The 21,763-nt window shown below is 44.1% G+C and overlaps 1 protein-coding gene across 1 annotated transcript in view; it reads left to right on the top strand.

Annotated features, from left to right (window-relative positions):
• Positions 1-21,763, top strand: part of Spon1 (spondin 1) — a 275,300-nt gene that overhangs the window by 99,858 nt on the left and 153,679 nt on the right. The window contains exon 4 of the mRNA XM_032892851.1: positions 15,201-15,274. Coding sequence (XP_032748742.1) covers positions 15,201-15,274 — 74 coding nt within the window. The remainder of the gene's footprint in view (positions 1-15,200; positions 15,275-21,763) is intronic.

The following is a 21,763-nucleotide window of genomic DNA, read 5'->3' as shown; positions in this document are numbered from 1 at the left end:
GCCAGTCCTGACTTATAGGAACCCACAGAAGGGGATGTAGACAAAGCCTGGTAAAGGCTGCATGAACTATAGAGTAATGAGTAAAGTCAAGTCAGCCCAGAGGGAACGGGTGACATTTTCTCTTCCCTCCAAGCAGGGGCAATTATGTGATCATGCCCACACTCTGGTGGAGGAGCAAGGACTTTGCCCAGAACACTTGAGAAGCCCAAGAGCGAAGCTTCACTTTCTATTTATTCCCAGCCCAGGCAGCTTATATCTAAGATCAAAGCTTGGTCTAGAGAGAAATGAGTCAAAGCCTTTGGTGCTTGGAATAAAAATTTAACCTTAATCTTTAAGGGCAGTAAGGCGGCATGTGTCTTAGTGGGAGACTGTTAACTAGAGTGGCAGTCTCACCATCTTTTATATCTGCTGTCATGCATTTCAGACATATTGGTGATTCTTAAGATTTAAGGGACCTCCCTCTGAGAAGTAGATGAAAGGTAGAAATTCTAAACCATAGCACACAAAAATCTGTCTGCAAATCCCAGGTTGGGACCCTAAATTCAGTAAGGCTTGGCTATGTTCTCTGCTAGGCTTCAGGGCTACAAAGACGAACAAGGCAGATCCCTGGGCTTGAAGGGCTCAGTGCCTGGTGAAGGTTTATAGCTTCAAAAGTGTGGAGGGGGTTTCCAGAGAAACCACCAAGAGGCAGGTTAACTGTGGGGTACATTACCAATCATGGGCTGATCAACATCAAAGAAACAACGAGACTGTCTTTTGTCCCTTGACCCATAATGCCCAGGGCACAAATAATTGTACTGCAAATGTCTAAATATCACATCTGAAGCTGCAATTTTCAAAAACATCTGATGGGCCCCCTGTTCATGTATTCTTTGAGAAAATATTTACCAAGTACAGATATTGTTCTAAGTCATTTATCTTTTTAAATTTTTTTATTTTTATTGTTTATGTATCTGTGTATGCATGTACATGAATGCAAGGACAAGCAGAAGCCAGATGAGGGAATCAGATCCACTGGAGGTACACGGACTCATATGGGAGAGCAGTATGTGCTTTTAACCACCAAGCCATCTCTTCAGTCCCACTGTCCATATTTTCTTAAGAGAAAAATATCTAGGGTCCTGCTTTGCTCGAACAACATCAGAGAGCCTTCCTCCAGGAGCTGGTACAGAGACCCACACCCAAACTTTGGGCAGAGCTTGGGGAGCCCCATGGAAGAGCAGGAGGAATGACTGTGGGAGCCAAAGGGGTTGAGGACACCAGGAGAACATGGCCCACAAAATCAACTAAGCAAGGTCTGTAGGGCTCAGAGACTGAGTCGACAATCACAGAGCACACGTGGGTCTGTGCTAGGTCTTCTGCATACAGTAATGTGGTTGACTAACTTAGGGATTTTGTGGAACTCCTAACAGTGGGAATGGGGGGCATATCTGACTCTTTTTGCCTATTTGTGGGACCCTTTCCCCCTCATGTGTTTTCTTGTGTATGATGGTTTGTGCCTAGTCTTATTGAATCTTGTTGTGCCGTATTCAGTAGCTGTCCCTGGAAGGCCTACTCTTTTCTGAAGGGAAACAAAGAAGCAGTGGATCAAGGAGAGAGGGGAGATGGGGGGCAGTACTGGGAGGAGTGGAGGGAGGGAAACTGGTCAAGATGTATTGTATAAAAGAAGAATAAGTAAAAAGAAAAAAGAAAAAATAGCTAACGCCTAGTGATGTGTGTAAGATAGTGTCTCTACTACCCCATGGTCCAGAATTAAACACATAACTCTTCGCAAAGCTAAGAGGCACCGTGGTTAATTTTAGCCACAAAGAAGAAACAAGTAAGGGTGAAATGATATTTAAAAATATGATATTTTGGTCAGGACAGCTCTTGAAAATGAGACATGGTCCCAGAATCTCCTAGTTGCTCATTATTATGGTATGGGTGGGACTTTACCTAAAATCTGCTCATCCATGTTCTTTAGGGGTCTTTAGGCAGCTGATAGATGGGGCCTGACCCTATAGGACTTAATTCACATACACAAGAGAACTGTTGGGTGGGGGAGGGATTACCACACTTGAATCTTCCCTTCATTCTTGTACCTGGGCCCCTCTTTTTGGGCACATCTCACTTTGGCCTGAATTGTATACTTAAAAGCCAGCAGTCCCAGAGAAGATGGCGGGGGACTCCCCATTTGGTCCTAGAATCCAAGGCCTTCTTCTAGGTCATATCCCAAGCTGTCCTTTCTGATTGAAGGACCCGTGAAGGCTCATCTTCACAGCCATCCTGACTTTGTTTAGAATCCCCAGGAGATATACCTCTGGGTATGTCTATGAGGCTGTCTCCGGAGAGGCTTACTGAGGAGGGAAGCATGGTGTCACCACCTTTTAGGATGGGGACCCAGCTGAACAAAGAGAGGCAAGGAAGAAAGCCAGCTGAACACCAGCATTCATCTCTCTCTGCTTCTTGATTTACCCAGATGTGCAGTTAGATCCACACTCCTACTGCCATGCCTTTCCCATCATGGTGGATGGTCTCATCGCAGACTGTAAGCCCAAATCAACCCCTTGGTTGCTTTCTGCCAGATTGTCTCATCATGGCAATGAGATGGGCAATCAATACAGAATTTCTGTCCATGCTCCTCTGTGGGGCTAGTCACCCACAGCTGATGTTCAGTGTGGCACCTCCCAGATGCTCCTACATTTTTGAATCGTCACCTTCTGTACCTTCCTATCACTTTACCATAGTCCTTTCTATCAGTTAAAAATGCTTTTAAGATCAGAGTGCGCTAGAATTTTTAGCTAATGGTGATCTCAACAATTTGAGTTTATTGTTTTCACTTAATGGGAAAGCCAAAGAGTATGAATGAACACTGGTACTTTTAAGAAGCTACATGGTTACGGGAAGCCCACCAGTGATGACCACTCAGATACAATATATAGTCAGTTGAAAGTCTTTATTCCAGCCAGTTGGGACCTCAACCACTTGCTCAGGGACCTAGGTGTGGTCCTGAGTATCCAAAATATGGAGTTTTAAGGGCAGGGACCTCATCCTCAACAAGTGAAGTGGGTTGCAGAGTGGGCAGTTTGAAGCAAGCTATTTTAAGAGAAGCTAAGGTAAGCAGTTAACCAGTCAGAGAGGGGGTTTCACACAGACAGGCAGCTAAGAAAAAGACTTAGCCGGAAGAGGCTCTGCACAAACCATTTTAACAAAGGCTAAGATGGCTAAGACATCCTGACCTTTGGTTCCTAGAATAGAGCTGGGTAATTTTCCATGGGGTTCTCCATCAAGGAGATTGGATTCTAGTTAAACCTGGTAATGGCCTCATCAAGAATCCAAGACCGAGGAGCCTCTGCACAGCTATGCCCCATCACGACATGATGTCAGGACTAGAGTCTGTGTGATTTCTCTTCACCTTTCCTTCATGGTGTCAAAATGGTTATCTCACTTGATTTGTTTGCTTGGAATCAAGGCCAGACAAAGAGAGGGACAGATTAAGTTGGTCATAAATTTCTCCTAACATGAAAACAAACCCTGCTGGAGAAGTCTCCCCTCCATGCTAGAACAACCTTTGTATTTCAATGAAGCCAAGGTCACAAGTCCCTGTCTTCCATCTGCAGAGAGGACTGGGAAAGTCAGACCTGTCTATTATGATAGATTTGCCTGGTTCCAGCCCAAGCTAAGTGACAGTTCTCTGATCATGGGTGATAGGAAGAAGAGATATTCATAGAGTCTGGTATTTGCTGTGTACTGTTGACTCTTCAGATTTTGTTTACCAGCCCCTCCCCAGGCTAGCTCTCACTCTCTATCTCTCTGCCTCTGTCTGTCTGTCTCTGTCTGTCTCTGTCTCTGTCTCTCTGTCTCTGTCTCTGTCTCTGTCTCTCTCTCTCTCTCTCTCTCTCTCTCTCTCTCTCTCTCACACACACACACACACACACACACACGATCATATTAGTCATTGTGCCTCCAAGTCTCAACACATCCTCCAACCTTATTAAACACATTCATGAATAATGAAAGTCTGGTTTAAATGCCTCTCACATCTAGATGAGTTCTTTTAAGAGGCAATCTAGTTTTCTTCTTTTCCTCTTATACCTCTCTTAAGATCTAACAATCGATTCTTCATTAGTTTTCTGATGGATGGGTGGGGGCGCTCAGCAGCAGCTGTCGTCAGGTCAGCCCTGGTGAATGGAGGAGCATATTGTCAAGATCATACATAACCTCCACCTCTACCACCTTGACTGCTTTGTTCATAGGCCCACTGTGTAAAGACGGAGTGGCTGGGGAAAGAGGCTGGCTGTCCACACAATGGGTCACCCTCTCTACCTGATTATTGAACTCCTCCTCAGCTAAAGTCTCCTTTTGATGAGCATTTACATGAGACTCAAGTATCTTCTCCATTCTTTGCCCATATGGAAAGATCTAGCCACATACTTCTTCCCCAGAGGCTTCTCAGCCATGTTCCATTCATGCTCCTGACTGTCCAGCTAATCCACCGGTGACAACCTATGAATCTGTGAACAATTACATATCTGGTCATTTCTCCTTTCAAACAAAGTGTATGACCATGGGTACTGTCCCAAGTGCTGCCCACTGAGAAGATTTCCCTTCCCTGGTTGTCCCACGGTGAGGCTGTAATGCTGCAGATGTCCTGGGTGGTGCCTGCACAATGAACAGAACCATCAGTAAACAAGGCCCTCGTCTTCTCTTCCTCAGTCAACCAGTCATAAGGCACATCTCATGGAGCTGTATGTGTGTGCTTGGCAGCAGCCTTTTTCTTGTTCTCATTCTGGTTTTAGATTTTGGTTTTTTGAGACAGATATTCTCTGCCTTGGCTGCTCTAGAACTCACAGAGATCTGCCTGTCTCTGCCTCTGAAGTGCTGGGATTAAAGATGTGTGCCACCATAGCATGGTACCAGATGGCATTATTAACAGGAGTAGAAACCATAGGCATCTGAGCAACTTCTTTGGATTTGCTGAACCCAATCTCACATATACCACTTCCATTTGATGATGGGTTGCTGCTATGCATGTCTTACTTTATGACTTTGTGGGTCAGATAATATTTAGCTCATAATAGGCAACTCAGGTCGCATGGTATTTGGTGGCCTGTTATCAAATGTTGTTTCCACAAAGGCCCAATTGCAGACCAAGAGCTGTCTCTAAAAGGGAGAATAGTCATCTGCAGATGATAGTAGAGCCTTACTCTAAAATCTCAAAGGTCTCTTCTGTGATTCACCTACAGCAGTCTGCCAAAGGCTCCGAACAGCACCTCTATCTGCCAGTGACACCTCAGTACCATTGGGTCTTCTGCATCATACAGTCCAAGTGTAGAGCAGCCTAGACAGCAGCCTGATCCTATAGAAGAGTCTTATGTTCCAGGCCCCACACAAAGCTATAAGCATTCAGAGTCACTTGGTGTACAGGCCAGAGTAACACACCTAAGTGAGGAATGCGCTGTCTACAGAATCCAAATAGGCCCACTAAATATTTTGCTGCTTTTCTGTGGTGGGAGAGGACAGGTGCAATAACTTATCCTTCACCTTAGAAGAACTATCTCTGTATATCTCACATCACTGGACTTGTAAGAATTTCATTGAGGTAGAAGGCTCTTGAATTTTGGTTGAATTTATTTCCCATCCTCTGATGAACATATATGTTACCAATAAGTCCAAAGTGGTTGCTACCTCCTGCTCACCTGGTTCAATCAGCATAATGTCATCAATGTAGTGCACCAGTGTAATATTTTGTGGAAGAGATGGACAATCTAGATCTCTTCTAAGTTATGACACAGGACCAGAGAGTTAATATATCCTCAAGGTAAAACTGTAAAGGTATATACTGACCTCGCCAACTGAAAACAAGTTGCTTCTGGTGGTCCTTATGGACAAGTATTGAGAAAAAAGGCATTTGCTAGGTCAATAGCTGTATACCAGGTACCAGGAGATTCTGCTCAAGTTAAGGACACCATATTTGGTACAGTAACTGCAGTTGGGTCACCACTTGATTGAGTTGTTAGTAATAAACTGTCATTGTCCACAATCCACCTGTCTTTTGCACTGGCCGGATAGAAGAGTTCAAGTCCTTGATGGCGGTGCTAATCTCTGCAGTTCCTCCAGGGCTGTGATATTATTTTTACTTCACTATTTTCCCATGTAGAGGCAACTCTAAAGACTTCCGTTTAGCCCTTCCAACCGAAATAGCCCTTACTTTACAGAGCAGGGAACCAATGTGAGAATTCTGCCACCTTGTACATGTATATCTATCTCAATTATATATTCTGGGAAAGAAATAGCCACAGAGTGAGTTCTGGGAACCACTGGACTTACTGTGAGTTGGACTTCAGCCAAAACTCCATTAATCACCTGGCCTCTAGAAGCCCCTACTGTTGCTGGCGAGCCACAATGTCTCTTGGGAGTCTTCTGGAATCAGTGTCAAATCAGAACCAGTATCCAGTAGATTGTGGAAAGTCTGATTGTTTCCTTCCCTTTATTGTAGATATCCTTGTAAAAGGTCATAGGTTTCTCTGAGGAAGGACTGGGAACGGCTAACAGAAAAACTCTTAAATATTTTATCAAGGTCCTTCCTTGGGGCATCCTGGCTGTGCCTTCATTCAAGGGGTTCTGGGTCTGCAAACTGGCTCCAGTCTGGAATTGGTTCAAGGCTGACACTCCCCTTTTGCAACTATCCAGTGTAGCCTTTCTTTCATTTCCTTGGGAATTTTTCTGTTACAAAAATGCCATAGGCTTCTTATCTATTTCATCTCTGGAAATCCCGTGACTGATTAGCCAGTAGCAAAGGTCCATATGAGTCATGCCACCATGAAAACCTCATTGCCTCTGCTGCCCATTATAGCTTAGACCATTATGGGAATTGCTTTGTCTGTACTGCCAATTATGATAACTACAATCACCTTTGGCAATTCAGTGCTGCCACCTGGCCCCTGCTACTTTGGGGTCCAGTTAAACCCACTGCATTTAGTTCATCCAACTGAGCATCAGTGTCTCCAACCCCAAGATCTGGCACAAGGAGAGGGGTGACAACCAAACCCTTCCAATGTGTTCCCACCCCTTGCACCGTATTGCATCTAATAGGATTAGTGAAGGGCATGTCTTCTGGTCTTCCCACTGTGGAGGTTTTATGCAGAGTATCTGGTCTAGAATTGCAGTTTAAATGAGCTTTAAAAATCCTTCATCAACACAGAGCTAAGGGATATCGGGCATCTCCAACTCCTTTTCAGTTTGCTGGCCATCTTTTGACAAATCCTTCAGCCAACCATTTAAACTTTTGACAGCCCCCCCACCCCCATTTTAGCTACCTAAGCTTCTAAAATAAGCCTAGAAGCTCTACTCAGAGGACCCATATCAATAAACCCACCCTGATCCTATTTCATGTTCCTTTCATCATCTCACGCTCTTAAAATCCATTCCAATATATATTCCCCAGATTTCTGCTTGAATAAATTAGCAAACTCAGCCAGCTCTTTAGTGTGTAACGGGTCCACCTCCTCATAGACTGCACTTTGTTCATCCCCTCTCGGAACCTGCTTAGCTTTGTCTGGTTACAGGTCCAGAGCTGACTATTGGTGGGCCCTGAAGGACATCAGTATTGTCTTATCTGTCATTTCCTTCAGGGAAGATCACTGCTGGTTTAGCAGGTAATGAAGAATTAATTTTCTCAGTCAAAGATGGAAAAGGCAGTATTTCAGGGAGTGGGGTGTGAGTGCATCTTCTGCTAAGGGTAGAAACACTACTTCCTCAGGTGAGATAAGCCCCCGATAATTTGTGGGTTCAAAGTTCTCAGCTTCAATAGGGTCCTCCCACACCTCTCCATCCGAAGTTTCAGGATCCCATTCTTTACCAATTAATGTCCTTCAACCACTGACGCCCTTCAGGCAGAGCCTTGAATTTTCACTGTAATTCAGCCAACCTTATAATGAGAGCTTGAGTTGGTTTTCCTCAGCTTGAGCTCCTGGAGCTACTGGAGAGAAGAGTCTCCTCCAGTGCACACTGAGAAACCTTTAGACTGTTTATGCACGTCTGGAGCCAGCCAGTTTCCCATTTGAGTTCACTGTTGTCCTTCACTGCATGGAATTTGGTTAATTTTTGTCATGGAGCCCATTCATTTCTTTGCTAGTTTATCCAGAGATGCTAGGAGCAAGCAACCAGCATCAACCGTTTTCCTTATTTTTCCACAAATTGTCAAAAAAAATTTATCTACAGTCACCAAATTCCTTGCACCTTACAGTTGGTGAATCAGAATAACAAGATGCATTTGTCTCCCCAGGTTTGTAAAACAATTTACACCATGAACTTTCAGTACCCTCCAAGCTTCTAAGAGAGGCTTCAGTAACTGTAGGTGTTGGCAAATTGGAAAGCCTATTCCAGATACTTTTGGAATTTATCTTTATACTTCTAACCACTTAATCAGGGTTCTTCAGAGGAACATAACTGAAAGAATATCTATCTACCTATTTCTCTCTCTCTCTCTCTCTCTCTCTCTCTCTCTCTCTCTCTCTCTCTCTCATATATATATATATATATATATATATAAATGAGAGAGGGGGACATTTATTAGAATGGCTTACAGGCTTTGGTCCAGCTAGTCCAATAGCTGTCTACCAAAACAAGAACCAAGAATCAATCTACCCTCTCCCAGTAGATGTTTTATAAATGAACAATAGCTAATCTGTAGTCATTCCATAGTAGTCATCATAAACACTCAGAACCTCCTAGATGCTTAGTCCCCAGCAGTGGACCTATTCTGGAGTGTGGTAGAACCTTTAGATGGTGGAGCCTTGCTGGAAAAAGTGAATCCCCAGAGACCCTTAAATTTTGATAGCTGGCCCTACACTATTTATTCTTGGATTTCTGTCTATGACACAACACGACTGGCCACTGCATACTGCATACTCCTGCTGCTGTGTCTTCCCCATTATGATAGAACACAGCCTTTAAACCCTTATTCCCTATTCTGGTTTGCTTTTCTATTGCTGTGACAAAACACCATGACTAAGGGCATCTTGGAAGGAAAGAGTTAAATTCATCTATGCTTCCAGGTCACAGTTCACCCGGACAAGGAAAAAAACTGGAGAAGGAACCCAGAGGAATGCTGCTTACTGGCTTGCTCCCTCTGTTTTGCTCAATTAGATCTCTTATAAAAACCCAAGGCCACCTGACAGGGTTGACTCTACCCACAATGGATTGGGCCTTTTCTTATTAACCATTAATCAAGAAAATGACCCTGCTACCACCCCAGTTGCCTACAAGTTAATCTGATTGAGGCCTTCCTCTCACCCCCATTGCAGTTCTGTTCCCCTGAGTGACAGTAGTTTATGTCAAGTCAACAAAAAAGAAATCTGCATGCTGTGCTAGTCTCCGAACCTTTGTGACCCTGCAAGCAGAGATTGTGACCTGACCATTTGACAGTCATGTTATTCTTGTCTTCTAATAGATAGGGCCTTGGAACTATGTTTTCACTTTTCTTCTTCCCTAAATACATTGTCATGGGCTACCAGAATATATATTAACTCCAGGATGTTCTGAAGTGAAAGAAAAGGCTGGTAAGAATCTACACAGAGGCATGAGCCCAGACCCTGGAAGGTGAGGCCACACTCAAGTTAACACTGGTCATCTTTGTGAAGTAAGATAAAGCAATAGCCTCGATACGGATCGCACTACCCTACCTCCACAGTGGCTCCATACTTATTCCTTGGTCTTTCCACAGTTGCTCCTTTACTGGTAAAATGGAATAAATTTTGCTGAGTCTACACTGGACCACCTCCATGGAAAACAGTCCCGAGATCACAGAGAAATTTTATGAAGTATTCCAAGAAATGTCCAGTAAAAGAAAATTTACTGGAATTGGGGAGAAGGTTGGCAAACGCCATCTGGAGAGAAAAAAAAAAACGCCCAAGTTTCGTTTGGCCACCTGTTATCTCTGAAGCAGTCCAGTGAGGGAGCTCCTCAGGGACCCTTCCTCCATAACAGACCCACACCCGATATCAAGCAGGATTTCTTAGTAAGCATGGGCCAGGGATTTTGTCAAGGGCTGGCTATTTAAAAACCACAGTAACAATGGCTACCACTACTGACTAGTTACCGAATGCAGCACACTGCGGTAGGACCTTCCAGAACTTGTCTGTACATGGCAATGAACAAGCCACAGAGGGACCAGGTCTATTTTAAAGTCGCTTCAATAATCTGTTATCTCCCAAGTCCATCTGTTTCTGAGATCTTTCTCTGTCAGTTCTTTTCAACACCGGACAGCAAACCCACATCATAGCAAACTCTAACCTCACCCCAGTAGGCAGATACCCCATGGAAAAGGAATATCAGATGAATAAACCCTTTAGACAGATGATGATCAAACACTTAGGGGATTGGCAATGATGTTCCTGGAAATGTTCACTACAGTTTTAAAAGAAAAGTTTGGAGATGATCGGCGAATTACTTAGGACTTCGATACCCAAAAGTCTGAAATGCTAGCACACCAAGAAATTTAATTTAGATTTCTTTAACATGCTCTCTCCTGATAAGCAAGCATTCAGTATATAAATGGGATGCAACTTGACTGCCAAATTGCAGCACTGAATGGAGAAAATTTGTCATTTTGAAATGCTAAGGGAGTTCTTACTAACAGCTTTCTCATCTTGTAAAACTATTATTTTTCTGAACCATAATATGATTTATAAGCCTCAGCTGAATTTTATACTTTTGATGGGAATTGTCTCAAAGCAAAAAATGCATTTTCTCAGAATATAGAATTCTCTTAGGGACTGACCAAATGAGGGATAGAGTGAAGCAATTTCTACAAGTAAGAGGATCAAGGGCTTGGTCCCTGCAAACACCCTGCAAGTGGGAAAGTTTGTCTTCCTCAGTGATCCTGACTCATCTGGACTTCCCAGGCTGACACCAAGCACCGAAATGCCACAGTGCTGTTCTAGGTCCAATGCCCTCCATGTTCCCTCAGATCCCCTCAGACCTCTGCCAAGTTAGAGATCCCTATATCCAACACTCACTAGACTAGATCGCCCTCCCACCCTACAGCCCATTAGTCTCAAATGCTCATCTTCTCCACAAACTGTTTCTTTTCGCTGACTCCTAATACTGAAACAATGGCAAAATCCATAGAGATATTTAGTCCCAGCTCTCAAGAAGTTTGTGATACAGCACAGGAATCAGGAAAAGCATCATTCTGTGGGTTAGTAAGTGCTGTGCTTGGAGTATCCCAAGATCTCTGGCTCTCCTAGGAAAGGTGCTCAGTCAGGGAATCAACCTGAAAGAAGGAACATCCTGGTTGGGTATGAACTGAGTAACTGAAAGGTGTGTGTGTGTGTGTGTGTGTGTGTGTGTGTGTGTGTGTGTGTGTGTGTGTGTGTGTGTGTATGCCTGCCCCTGTATTGCCATGAAAACACCAGGAGGCTAGCAGATAGAGCCGTGAGTATGGAATTAAGAAGAGGCTTGGAGTGAGGATACTGGAAAGAGGTGAAGTGAGATCCTGTGCACTAGATGGGAAACAAAACATGGGTGCCCACTTGATTGTCACTGGGTTTGAAACCCAAAGGACATAATGCAGAGGCCTAGCCATGTCTAGCCCTTGTATGGACCTCTTCAGGCAATCATGACTTAGTTCTGAAGAACCATTGAAGTCTCAGCTCTCCACAGGGTACACTGTAGATGCTGAAATGAGTTCAAGGAAAATCAATTAGTGGATAACATGTGTGTGTGTGTGTGTGTGTGTGTGTGTGTGTGTGTGTGTGTGTGCACATGCACGTGTGCATGCGCGTGCACACGCATGTGTGGAGGCTGGATAAGTGTACCAAGTCCCCTGGAGCAGGAACTACGGGTAGTTGTGACCTGCCTGACATAGGTCTGAGGTCTGATCGTGGGTTCTCTGAAGTGCAACAAGGGCTCTTAGCTGCTGAGCCCACTCTTAATTCCTGTACTTTGTTTTGTTTTGTTTTAAGATAAAGATTGCTTTTTTAAAAGGGAGTGAGAGAGCTTACATTTTATATAGTCTCAGGAGTGACAAACCTGGAGAGTTATAGGAAACATATAGCTTCCACTTGTGGTCTCTAAATTCTCACAGTCATATTTTTCTATAGTTAGGGGTAAGTTCTGTTTATGCCCATGCCTTGAAATAACAGACTTTACATTGTCTTCTTCACGGGAAGTCGCAAAGCATCCAGGGCATTCCTTGCAGGTGCTTGCGAAGGTTGACTGTGTGTATTTAGCTAAGATGGATTAGCATCAGAATCCAAGCCCATAGAGCTTGACATGCAGTGGTGACGGACAAGCCTGCGGGTGTTTCAGGGCAGCCGTAACAGCTTTCCACACCATGTTAGTGCATCGTCCTGCTGTAGTTTGGTCATAAAACATCCCCTTCGCACTCTCTGTTTGAACCTTCAGTGAGGGTGCTGCTGTCCTAGGAGGTCATGGAAGATCTTGGAGGTGGAAACTTATTCCACCATGTGGGTCTTTGGAGGGCAGACTCGAGGTTCACAGCACTGCCTTGCTTCCTGACCCACTGAGATGTAAGCATGTGGCTGCTGTGCTCCGGGGCCGGGATAGAGCCCTGCATCTCCATCCCTACCTGCCATTATGAACTGTGTTCCCTCCAACTGTGAGTCGCACAGGCCATTCTTCCCTTAAGCTGTTCTTTGTCAGGTATTTTGCCTAAGCAATGAGAGAAGAATCTGTCTCAGGTATGTTTTCTATGGCCATGATAAAACACCATGACCAAAAGCAACTTGGGGAGGAAAGGACTTACATTTGTCTTGTAGCTCAGTTTATCATGAAAGGGAATCAGAGCAGGAACTTGAAGGTGGAAATGCTGCAGAGGTATGAAGAAGTTCTACTTACTGGCTTGCTCCTCATGGCTTGCTCGCCTGCCTATTCTTATGGCCTATAAGTCGATCAGCCCTTGGTTGAGTTGACCCATTCATCAATCAGGAAAATGCCCTGTGAAGCCTGTCCTACAGGCCAGTCTGTTGGAGGCATTTTTCTCAGTTGAGGTTCCCTCTTCCAAAATGACTCTACTTGTGTCAAGGTGACATAAAACTAGCCAGCAAGAAAACTAATATCCCTGTAGTGCAGTCATTCTCAAATGTTTATTGGGAGAGAACTTTATTGAAATAAAGCTCATTTTGCATGGGGCCTCTACACCACAGGACTCACAACAACCTATTGTCATGTATTGGCCCAAGTGTTCTTTTGAAAGAGCAGATCTGGTTATGTCAGCACTGCCCCTCAAAGACATCTATTAAAGTTTGAGTGAAAGGCCATTTCCCAGCAGGCCCTGGGTCATGTGGTAATGGGCTCACTTACGTCCCCTGTCCCTTCACATCATCTCCTCAACTCTCACTCATGAGTCCTCCACCAAGCCCATGTGGCCCCTGCCTCAAGGATTTTATAGACAACGCCCTCTCCTTTTCTTCTCCCTCATAATTGCCTGGTTAGTGCCTATTCTTCCAATCTCTGCTGAGCTATTATTTCTCAGGGAAGCATTTCCCAGCTTGGTCAGGTTTCCTTTCTGCACTCTGTAGATGTTTCCATGGTAGCACTCAATCACTGTTAGCTGCGGGTTGGATTATTTTATGCTTCCCCCTCCTGTGATATGAACTTTGAGAATGAGCTGAGTGGCCCCATCTCTATTGTTCATAATGGTCCTGGTGCCCTTCTCAGTGCCAGCCACTAAACATGCCCTCTGGCAATCATTTTGTTGAAAATGTGCCCATAAATACTACAAGAAGACAAAAGGAAGGAAGTGTCTGTGGTTGGTATAACGAGGAAGCCTTCCACTGAACCAAAACTGTGTGGACCCTAGGCTCTTCCTAGGAGGTCTATGCTCCTGCAAGGGTCCCTCAGGCACAGAAGAGAGGCACCCTGACAAGTACTGCTATAGGTGGCAGAGCGCTCTGAAGAACAAGAGGCTTTGCTATTTGGTTTTGAGGTAGAGATGGCTACTCCTCTCTTGACCTCTCTTATCCCACTTAATGGTCAAGAGAATGGATAAAATTATCAGAGTTGTTTTGTGTAGACAGGAAGCATATTTCATTTACTGATTTCAACATCTTGTCTCTCTTGGGTGGGGAAAGACTGTAAAAGACATCCATAAAGCTGGTCTGAATTGTATTCTTTTGTGCAAGACTGGATGTAGGATAGATATTTCTTTGGAAAGTCATCTTGGCCTTTGCCCAGACCATTGGGGAAATTGTCTTGACTCAGTACAGATCCCCACAGAGAACGTGGGCCAGTTCCTAGGTCTGGAATTATGGGAGTCAAACAGTTATTCAGTGTGGTCAGCTGTAATGGGGTCAGGGATGCCTTTATCTGTTAAATAGGGTGAATCGAAGTGAAAATTACCTTTTGATTGAGTAGCATTGCTGAAGAAAATCAATAGGAATGGCTCGAGATTTATCGGCACCAGCTCAATTTTAAGTGTTGTAGCCTCTTAAATTGCTGGAACACTGGGTTTTAGGATCTATCCTTCTCAAGGCCAATGGAAAATAAACAAGAGAGTGAGTTAAGGGGGAAACTGCATGTCTGTTCTATCCCAAAGGAAAGAGGAAATATGTGCTGACCAAAGCTAAGCCATTTGCAACCTCAAAATATGCATTCTAAATTCTAAGAGCCACGTTTGACGTGTTTAAGAGAAAGAGACCACAGCTGACGCTGTCTTTGTTCAGAGTGTAGGAGATGGTTTCGTCTAGACTTTCAGGAATGATATAGAATGACATTTTTAGAACAAATCAAGAACTAGTTTTAGATTCTTCTTTTCCCTTCAGGAAAAGGATTTGACATGCTTCTGAAGTCTGAATGTGGTGGATCTATAAATGACTTCCATCATTTAATAGGAAGAGGAAGGGGAAATGAGCCATTGAGAAAAAATGCTGAACATGCCATTGGTTTACTTTCTTACTTGGATAGCAGTGCCATCAATAGTAACCCAGTATCTACTGTCACCTCAATGGCAGTGCCATCAATAGTAATCCAGTATCTAATGGGGAAAGGATGGTTTGTAGGCATGTGCCAGGCTGTTGACATACATTTTCTGACAATTCTCAGGGTGACACCATGGGGCACGTATTGCTTGTCTACTTATGGATGAAGAGACAGAAGTACACAGAGCCACCAAACCATGGGTGGCTAAGCAAGGACTGTGTTTGACTGTCCCTCTAAACCTGCCACTCTCACCACTGTGTCTTCTTTTTCCACAGGGCCAGCATCGTACAGAAACGCATTATTTATTTTCAAGACGAGGGCTCCCTGACCAAGAAGCTGTGTGAACAGGGTAAGAACATGCAGATGTGGGGAAGTGAGGGGGGGAGTCTTTCAGGTTAAGCATGGCTGCAGGAATTCAGGCAATGGGGCTTTCTGAGTTCCCTTGGGCTCTGCCTCCTCACGTAGCTCTGATTTTTAATCTGGCTGTGTGCTATGGATAATTGGATCCGCCTTAAACTCTAATTACTCGGCTTGATTCCCCGGGTAGGAGATAATGTACCTTATATTGGTGCTGTCTTCTTATTTTTGTGAAACAGTGATTATTCTGAAGAGGTTCCCTGGAATAATTCACAGGACTTAATTAAGGAATGCACAGTTGTGTACCGTTAAAAAGCCTACAGTGGCTCTCTGGAATAACCACCCTCCAGAACTTGTAGGGTATCTGAGTAATATGGGTGATTTTTCTCAAAAAAAAGAGAGAGAGAGAGAGAGAGAGAGAGAGAGAGAGAGAGAGAGAGAGAGAGAGAGAGAGAGAGACCAGTAGAAGACAGGAGTGTTGTGGGTTGGAAGGTAAGGGACACTAACCTTGTGATTTTACCACATCCAAATCTCTGGTCCTCAGACTTCAAGTTCATAAATGCCCTTTCCTTGGATTGAAACATTCTAATAAATCTTCTTTTTTCTGGTGCTAGGGATCAAATCTTGTGCCTTGTGCATGCCCTTTAGCACTGAGCTATACCACTGCCTGAGACTCCTAATAAAGTAGACTGGGTATTTATCGAAGGAGCCTGGGCTCAGATTAGGCCTGGCTTAGATCTGCTTCTGTTGCAGAGTCTACCCTCCCACCCCCACACCATGTGACTTAATAACATACAATAAGACTAGGAAATGGCTCAGTGAGGAAAGCTCTTACCATGCAACTGCAAGGGCTTGAGTTCACAACCTCAGAATCCACATAAAGCTGGACATGGCGCTTCAACTCTGCAATCCCATCATTCATCTGTAACATACAAGATGGAAACAGAGGTGGGAATTCCTGGGTGCTTCCAGGGCAGCTAGCCTGACATCTACAGGTTGAAAACAACAAGAGAACCTGTTCCCAACGAGCTGAAATGTAAGGACTGACACCTGAGATTGTCCTCTGACCCCCACAGAAGTGCTAAGTGTGTTCACAGACAACAACCCAGACAAGCACATGTGTCATACACACAAGATTGAATGTGCATACATGAGTGAGTGAGTGTGTGTGCATGGTAGCTATTGCTGTCTGTATTCAAATGCTTGTCCATTAATCTGCTGCTAAAAATAAGACTTTAAACATCTGAATTGGTTTAGAAGTTATTAGGTAACCCAGTGAAAACAGAACATGCTCTATAATTATACAGCTTAGCTATCTCATTTCTATTCACTTTTGCAGAATTTTTATTTGACTTTTCAGCAATTAGTCTTTTCCAAAGAAATAATCCTCTCCAGCTATAGCAAACCATAAACTACCAAGGAAAGTTGCAGAGAGGTCTACTGGGGAAATAATAATAATTGCTAATAATTTTGAGTGTTTGCTACATGACAGGCACTATTCTAAACACCTTCTAGTCCTTAATTCTCTAATCTATACTATAGCCCTGTATGGTAAAGGCTATAGGATCAGCCATGGTGCAGATGAAGAGCCTGAGATAGAGAGAGTTCAAAGAGCTATTTACAGCCAGCAGCGGAGGGCAGGGATTGACACCCGGAGTCCATGCCTTGAGTCACTGCCCCCTGTCAATGCTGTATCCTCTGTGGGCAGTACTTTGCAACCCTGTCTATACCAGAGCAATGCACTGTCTTCTTGTAAAAAGGCTAGAGCTAAATGTTAAATAGAATTTTATGGAAACAGTTGGATCCTTGGCATCGGGGTGGGAGTTCTGGACTCTCTGGCTAAGACCCTTGCTAATTTCTTAGAGTACAACACTATGCATGGGCTGAGGTCTTTCCTCCAAGCCATTTAGATGATGGTTCTTTTTTCCAAACAAGGATCTCTTTAGGCTCCTGTTTCTTAAATAACAAAGTCCTTACCCTTTTCCATGAAAGCATGCTCAGTTCCCATGAGCTGGACTCGATGGTGTTCTGACTCTCACATAGGCTGCATCCTAATCTTCCCCTGTAGGTAATGAGGCTCCTTCACTGAGCTGCGGTTCTGTTAGCTGGACTGGCAAAGGCCAGCCTTATTCCCAGAATCTGAAAGTTTTTAGGAGACACTTCACAGACAGCCCCGTGTACTGTCAAGAAACCTTCCCAGAGCCTTAGTGTTGATCTTTGGAAGCCTTGTCTAAGCTGCACATGTGCTAAAGCCCACTGGGCACGGCGATAATGAAATAGTATGGCATGTCTCTAGTTGCTTCTCTCAGGCTGAGCTCTTAGGAAAATGGCTAATCACACCATCTTTGCCAAGACTCCTTTTGACTTGCTAGACTAAAAAGGCCCCGCTTTCCTCATGCTCTTGGCTTTTGTGTGCTTATAGATGATCCCCGGAATCAGCAGACCCATGAGAAAATTAACATCAAAATGATCACATTAAGAAAACCATTTAAACATAAGCAGAGCAGAGGGATTTTTTTAAATGTATTTAATCACTTAGCAAATGCTAGCTTTTCATCAAAGTTTCCATGTGCCTTGCTTTCTTGTTGAATCAAATCGAATCTGTTAAGAAAAGAAATAATGGAACTTGGGACTATCATTTATTGCCCTAGTTATGACCATTCCTCCAAGGTGATGAGATATAGCTACAAGGATTAAAAGCAGTGAGCACTAGAGTGTGTGAGTGTGTGTGCATGCACATCTGTATGTGTAAATATGAGCACTGTTCCATGTACATATAAGATCAGAAGACAACCTTGGATGTCAGTCTTTTCCTTCAACCTTGTTTGAAATGGGTTCTCTTTGTTTTATTTTGACTGTGGATGCCAGGCTGGGTGGCCCAAGAGCTCCAAGGGAATTCTCTTCCCATCTCTGTTTAAGCATGCAATGACAAGTTTATGCCACATACCTATTTTACATGGGTCCTAGGGATTCAAACTCTGGCCCTCAAGCTTGCATGGTAAGCACGTTTACCCACTGGTCCATCTCTCCAGCCTGTGCTTTTTAAAAGCAACATAAATATGAAATTACTTGCAGTGAAAAAAATAGAGAAATATCACTTATTCCAAAAGGTGATCTGTGACAGATAAATGATCACACACTTGCACACCATGTCACAAACAGAAGGGGAATGGCAGAGGAGGATGGGAGAAGGGAAAACCAGAGAAGAGAGGAGAATATAAGCAGAGGACAGAAAACGAGAAGGTGAGAGAGGAAGGAGAGAGCTGAGGAGCTGGCTCGGTCAGGAAAGCACCTGTCTTGTGATCATGAGGAACCAAGTACAACTTCAAGCCCCTGAAGACACACGAAGGCCAAATGTGATAGATTGTTTGTGAGCCTAGCACTGTGAAGGCAGATGGGTCCATGAAACTCACCTCCCAGCTGGCCTGCCCAGCCTATTTGGCGAGTTACAGGCTAGTTAGGGACCCTGTCTCAAAAACAAGGTGTGCTGGGGCCGGAGAGAGCGCTCGGGGTTTAAGAACATTATACTGCTCTTGCAGAGGACGCAAATCCGTTTCCTAGACCCCATGCAGGCATCGCAGAACCGCCTGTGACTCCAGTTCACAGGATCTACCACCATCTTCTACCACATGGGCACATGTACTCACATGCAAATACCCACCGCATGCATACACACATATATGCAGAATTTTAACTTTAATTTTTTTTAAGTTAAAAAACAAGATGGAGGGCCTCTGAGGAATGAGAGCTAAGATCGTCCTCTGGTACACATGAGCACACTTTTACACTGGCCCCTGTGCACGCACGCACACACACACACACACACACACACACACACGAATGAACACACATGTGCACATATAAGGGAGAGAAGGAAAATAGGCATGAGGAGGGGAGAAGACCTGAGAACCCCAAAGGAGAATTTCAAAAGCCAACAAATTCAAGATAGAAATGAGGAGAAATATAAGTTATGATAGGAGTGGCCGAGGTGTTACCCTCAAATTTGGGAAGGTGAAGCAGAAGGATCGTGAGTTCAAGACCATCCTGGGCTATACAGCAAAACTCAGTTTTAAAAAAGAAAACCGGTACTGGGTGTGCTCGGCAGTAGAGCAGTGACCTAAAACATACAAGGGCGTGAATTTGATCCCCAGCACTACACAAAATAAACTCGACAAAGTTGGGTGTGGTGTCCCACACCTTTAAATCAAGCGCTCAGGAAACAGAGGCAGGCAGATTTCTGACCAGCCTCATCTATGTAGTAAGTTCCAAGGACACATATTGAGAAAGTGTGTGTGTCCGTGTGTATATGCATGTACCTGTGTGCCTGTGTGCATGCATGAGTGCATGTGTGTGTGTGTATATGCATGTGCCTGTGTGTGTGTGTGTGTGTGTGTGTGTGTGTGTGTGTGTGTGCCTGTGTGTGCATATATGTGTATAATGAAAGAAAGGGAAACCGGGTCCACTCTCCAGGATGAGGTTGTCTGGCTTAGCGACTCAGCAGTTGCACTATGGAAACACCTTGGTACTTGCTATCCCTGCCTTTTGAAAGCCCGCTTTGTTAGCAAGAGCCTGTTCTTGGTAGGAAACAGTTTCCTTTTCAATCCTAGAAATTTAATTTTTACATGGAAGCTTATTCTCCAAAGGTCTGTTATATATTCATTTTTGTAAAGGCCTTCACAGTATCTTTAACTTTGCTACCTAAATCTAAAAGCCCTTTTGATAAAGTCAAGCTCCCAGTTGGTCTTATTTTGGGTCTTCTGGATATTGCTGCTGCCCCATTTAACAGCACCTGGTCTTTATGATCGAAATCCCAGCATGTATCTCTCAGTTCCGAATCCTCGGTTCAAAACTAATTTAGATTAAAAAAAAAAAAAAAAAAAAAGCTCCTCATCATGGGACTGCAAAAGGACCAGATCTTGTTTAAGCTACCTCTCCTAAGACGTACTAGCTGAGCGTGTCCTTAGTGCCCATATGACTCACACAGGAGTCAAGTCCAGGCTCTGTATGTAGGTAGTAGTGGGCAGCTTGCTCCCAGGCATAGACAGCAGTCTGGTCTCTGCCAGTGATCCCTGCTTCGGATGGCTGCAGCCTTCCCCTTTGAGCTTCTTCAGAAATTCTGAAATCTGTAGGGAGAGTTTTGTTTTGTTTATGTGCTTTTCTTTCATTTGGAAAAAGCAAAATGAAAACAGTTTTCTTTTTTTACTTGGTGTCATTCATGCAGACCTATCTAGAGTCTTTCCTGCAGTTATTGAATTCAGAGTGAAGTCATGGGCTCTGGACCAAAAACAGACCTGGGTCCCACTTCTGCCTGCATGGCTTCACGAACCTGCGTCTACATTCAGAAGTAAACTTGATCAAGTCACCCAACCAGCTCCTTCCTTTTAATAATCAGCAATCTGCAAAACAGGGATGTCTTAGTTACTTTTCTGTTGCTGTCATGAAATACCCTGGCAGAAGCAGCAGAAAGAACAAAGAGTTTATTTTAGTCTTCAGTTCAGGGGGATATAATCCACCAGGGCAGCAAAGACCTGAAGGCAGGGACAGGAGGCTGGCCTGTCAGAAAGCCATCTACAGAGTGTACAGGAAATGAGGTTGGGCTATATAGCCTCAAGGCTCACCCCCAGTGACCTACTTCCTTCAGCAAGGTTCCATCGCTGAAGGGTTCTATGACCTTCCCAAACAGTGTCACCAGCTGGGACCAAGTGTTGGAACACATGAGCCCTGGGAGATTTCATGTTTAAACCTCCAGGGATAGCCAAAGTGCTTCCTAGGACAGTATATGGAATGAAGGCGGCACGTACAAAAGACTCGAAACATCTTTGTACCGCCTCCTCCTTTGTCTCCATCCCCAAACTCACTTCTCTCCATCATTGATTTTGCATGTTCAAGCCCAGCAAGCTCAGCAAATTCCTAAAGAGATTGAAAAATGCTGTTTCTGACATGCAAAATGGCTTTCATCCCCTTGGTTGCTGCTCTTTTGTACAATATTTAAGAAAAAAATGTCCAACTTGCAAAAAGGAAAGATTGATGTTAGCACAGCTGGGAGAGCTACAGAAAAGGCAGTTGCAGTTAAGTGGCATCTGTAGGCATTGTCCCCTCTCAGAGGCAGCCGAGCAGCCCGAGAGCACTAAGGCAGTTAGAGCTGTGGGTTTAACAATCAGGAATGCTGAATTTATTCATGTAATCTCTCTTTCCCTACTTATCAGCCACTCACAGCTAAAAGTGGGGGTGGAGAGGGAATCTTCAGTTTTTCCTGGCTGCTTCTACACTCAGAAGTAAACTCGAACTTGTGAACACATTGGCAATGCCCCCCCCCCCATTCCCAGCAAGTCTTTGAAAGCATGATAAGAAGTCATGGGACTGTATAAGAATCCCCTCCTCTTAATTGCCAGTGTTATTTAAGCCCCTACTTCTGTGATCCTCAACCTGTGGCTCGAGACCTCTCTGGGTGATCAAATGACCTTGTCATAGGGGTCATATA

This window comes from Rattus rattus, chromosome 2 (genome assembly GCF_011064425.1).
Source record: "Rattus rattus isolate New Zealand chromosome 2, Rrattus_CSIRO_v1, whole genome shotgun sequence".
Classification (NCBI taxonomy): Eukaryota; Metazoa; Chordata; class Mammalia; order Rodentia; family Muridae; genus Rattus; species Rattus rattus.
This window is presented reverse-complemented; position numbering and strand designations above follow the sequence as displayed.